Source organism: Nannospalax galili, unplaced genomic scaffold (assembly GCF_000622305.1).
Source record: "Nannospalax galili isolate Female #2095 unplaced genomic scaffold, S.galili_v1.0 C47670527, whole genome shotgun sequence".
In the NCBI taxonomy this organism is placed as follows: Eukaryota; Metazoa; Chordata; class Mammalia; order Rodentia; family Spalacidae; genus Nannospalax; species Nannospalax galili.
In genome coordinates this window covers 1-557 of record NW_008450692.1, presented here as the reverse complement: position 1 = coordinate 557, position 557 = coordinate 1, and the positions used below count along the sequence as shown (strand labels likewise).

At 44.3% G+C, this 557-nt stretch overlaps 1 protein-coding gene across 1 annotated transcript; it reads left to right on the top strand.

Moving 5' to 3' along the window:
* Window positions 1-44: 44 nt before the first annotated feature.
* LOC115069081 (HEAT repeat-containing protein 5A-like) lies at window positions 45-431 on the top strand. The gene is made up of 2 exons (XM_029560312.1): window positions 45-254; window positions 346-431. Exons 1-2 carry the CDS (start codon window positions 47-49, stop codon window positions 423-425), a joined length of 288 nt encoding a protein of 95 aa, XP_029416172.1. The 5' UTR covers window positions 45-46; the 3' UTR covers window positions 426-431.
* The last annotated feature ends 126 nt before the right edge of the window (window positions 432-557 follow it).

Below are 557 nucleotides of genomic sequence, written 5' to 3'. Positions count from 1 at the left end.
TTTTTAATTTATGATTTATTCTTGTCTTTTACCTGATTAGGTGCAAATGAAAACCTATCAGCTCCTTCATTCCATTTTCCAGTCTCCAAATGCAGCCATTGCCTACCCATACATTTACTCATTAGCATCTGCCATAGTGGACAACCTGCAGGAAATCAACAAGAGGATGCCTGAAGACACCAGTGAGCTGCAGGTCCTTCAGGAGGGCATAAAAGTCTTGGAGGCTTTGGTCACCGTCGCTGAAGAACAGCATCGTAAGTTTCAGCACCAAGTCCCTACCACCTCAACCTCTCCAGCATCAAAATTCCGGTTTTCTATAATATATCTGTGTTTTGCTTTCATCAGAAGGCTGTTACTGGCTGAGCACAGTGTCTGCCCTTAAAAGCCCCAGTCCCTCAAGAGTCTGGGGCAACAGGATTTCTTGAGGCTAAAGGTTTGTTGAGGCCCTATCTAAAAAAATAAAATAAAATAAATATGTAGATGCCCTGCTTGACTGGTGCCGAGAAACTGAAATTAGACCAGGAATCCCTTGGCCTTGGTGCTCGCTGCCCTCCTGA

Bases quoted from the DNA above. Each gene is read 5' to 3' on its own strand.
- LOC115069081 (XM_029560312.1), top strand. From the start codon at position 47: ATGAAAACCTATCAGCTCCTTCATTCCATTTTCCAGTCTCCAAATGCA. The intron at 255-345 runs GTAAGTTTCAGC...TGCTTTCATCAG, and splicing joins CGTCGCTGAAGAACAGCATC to AAGGCTGTTACTGGCTGAGC.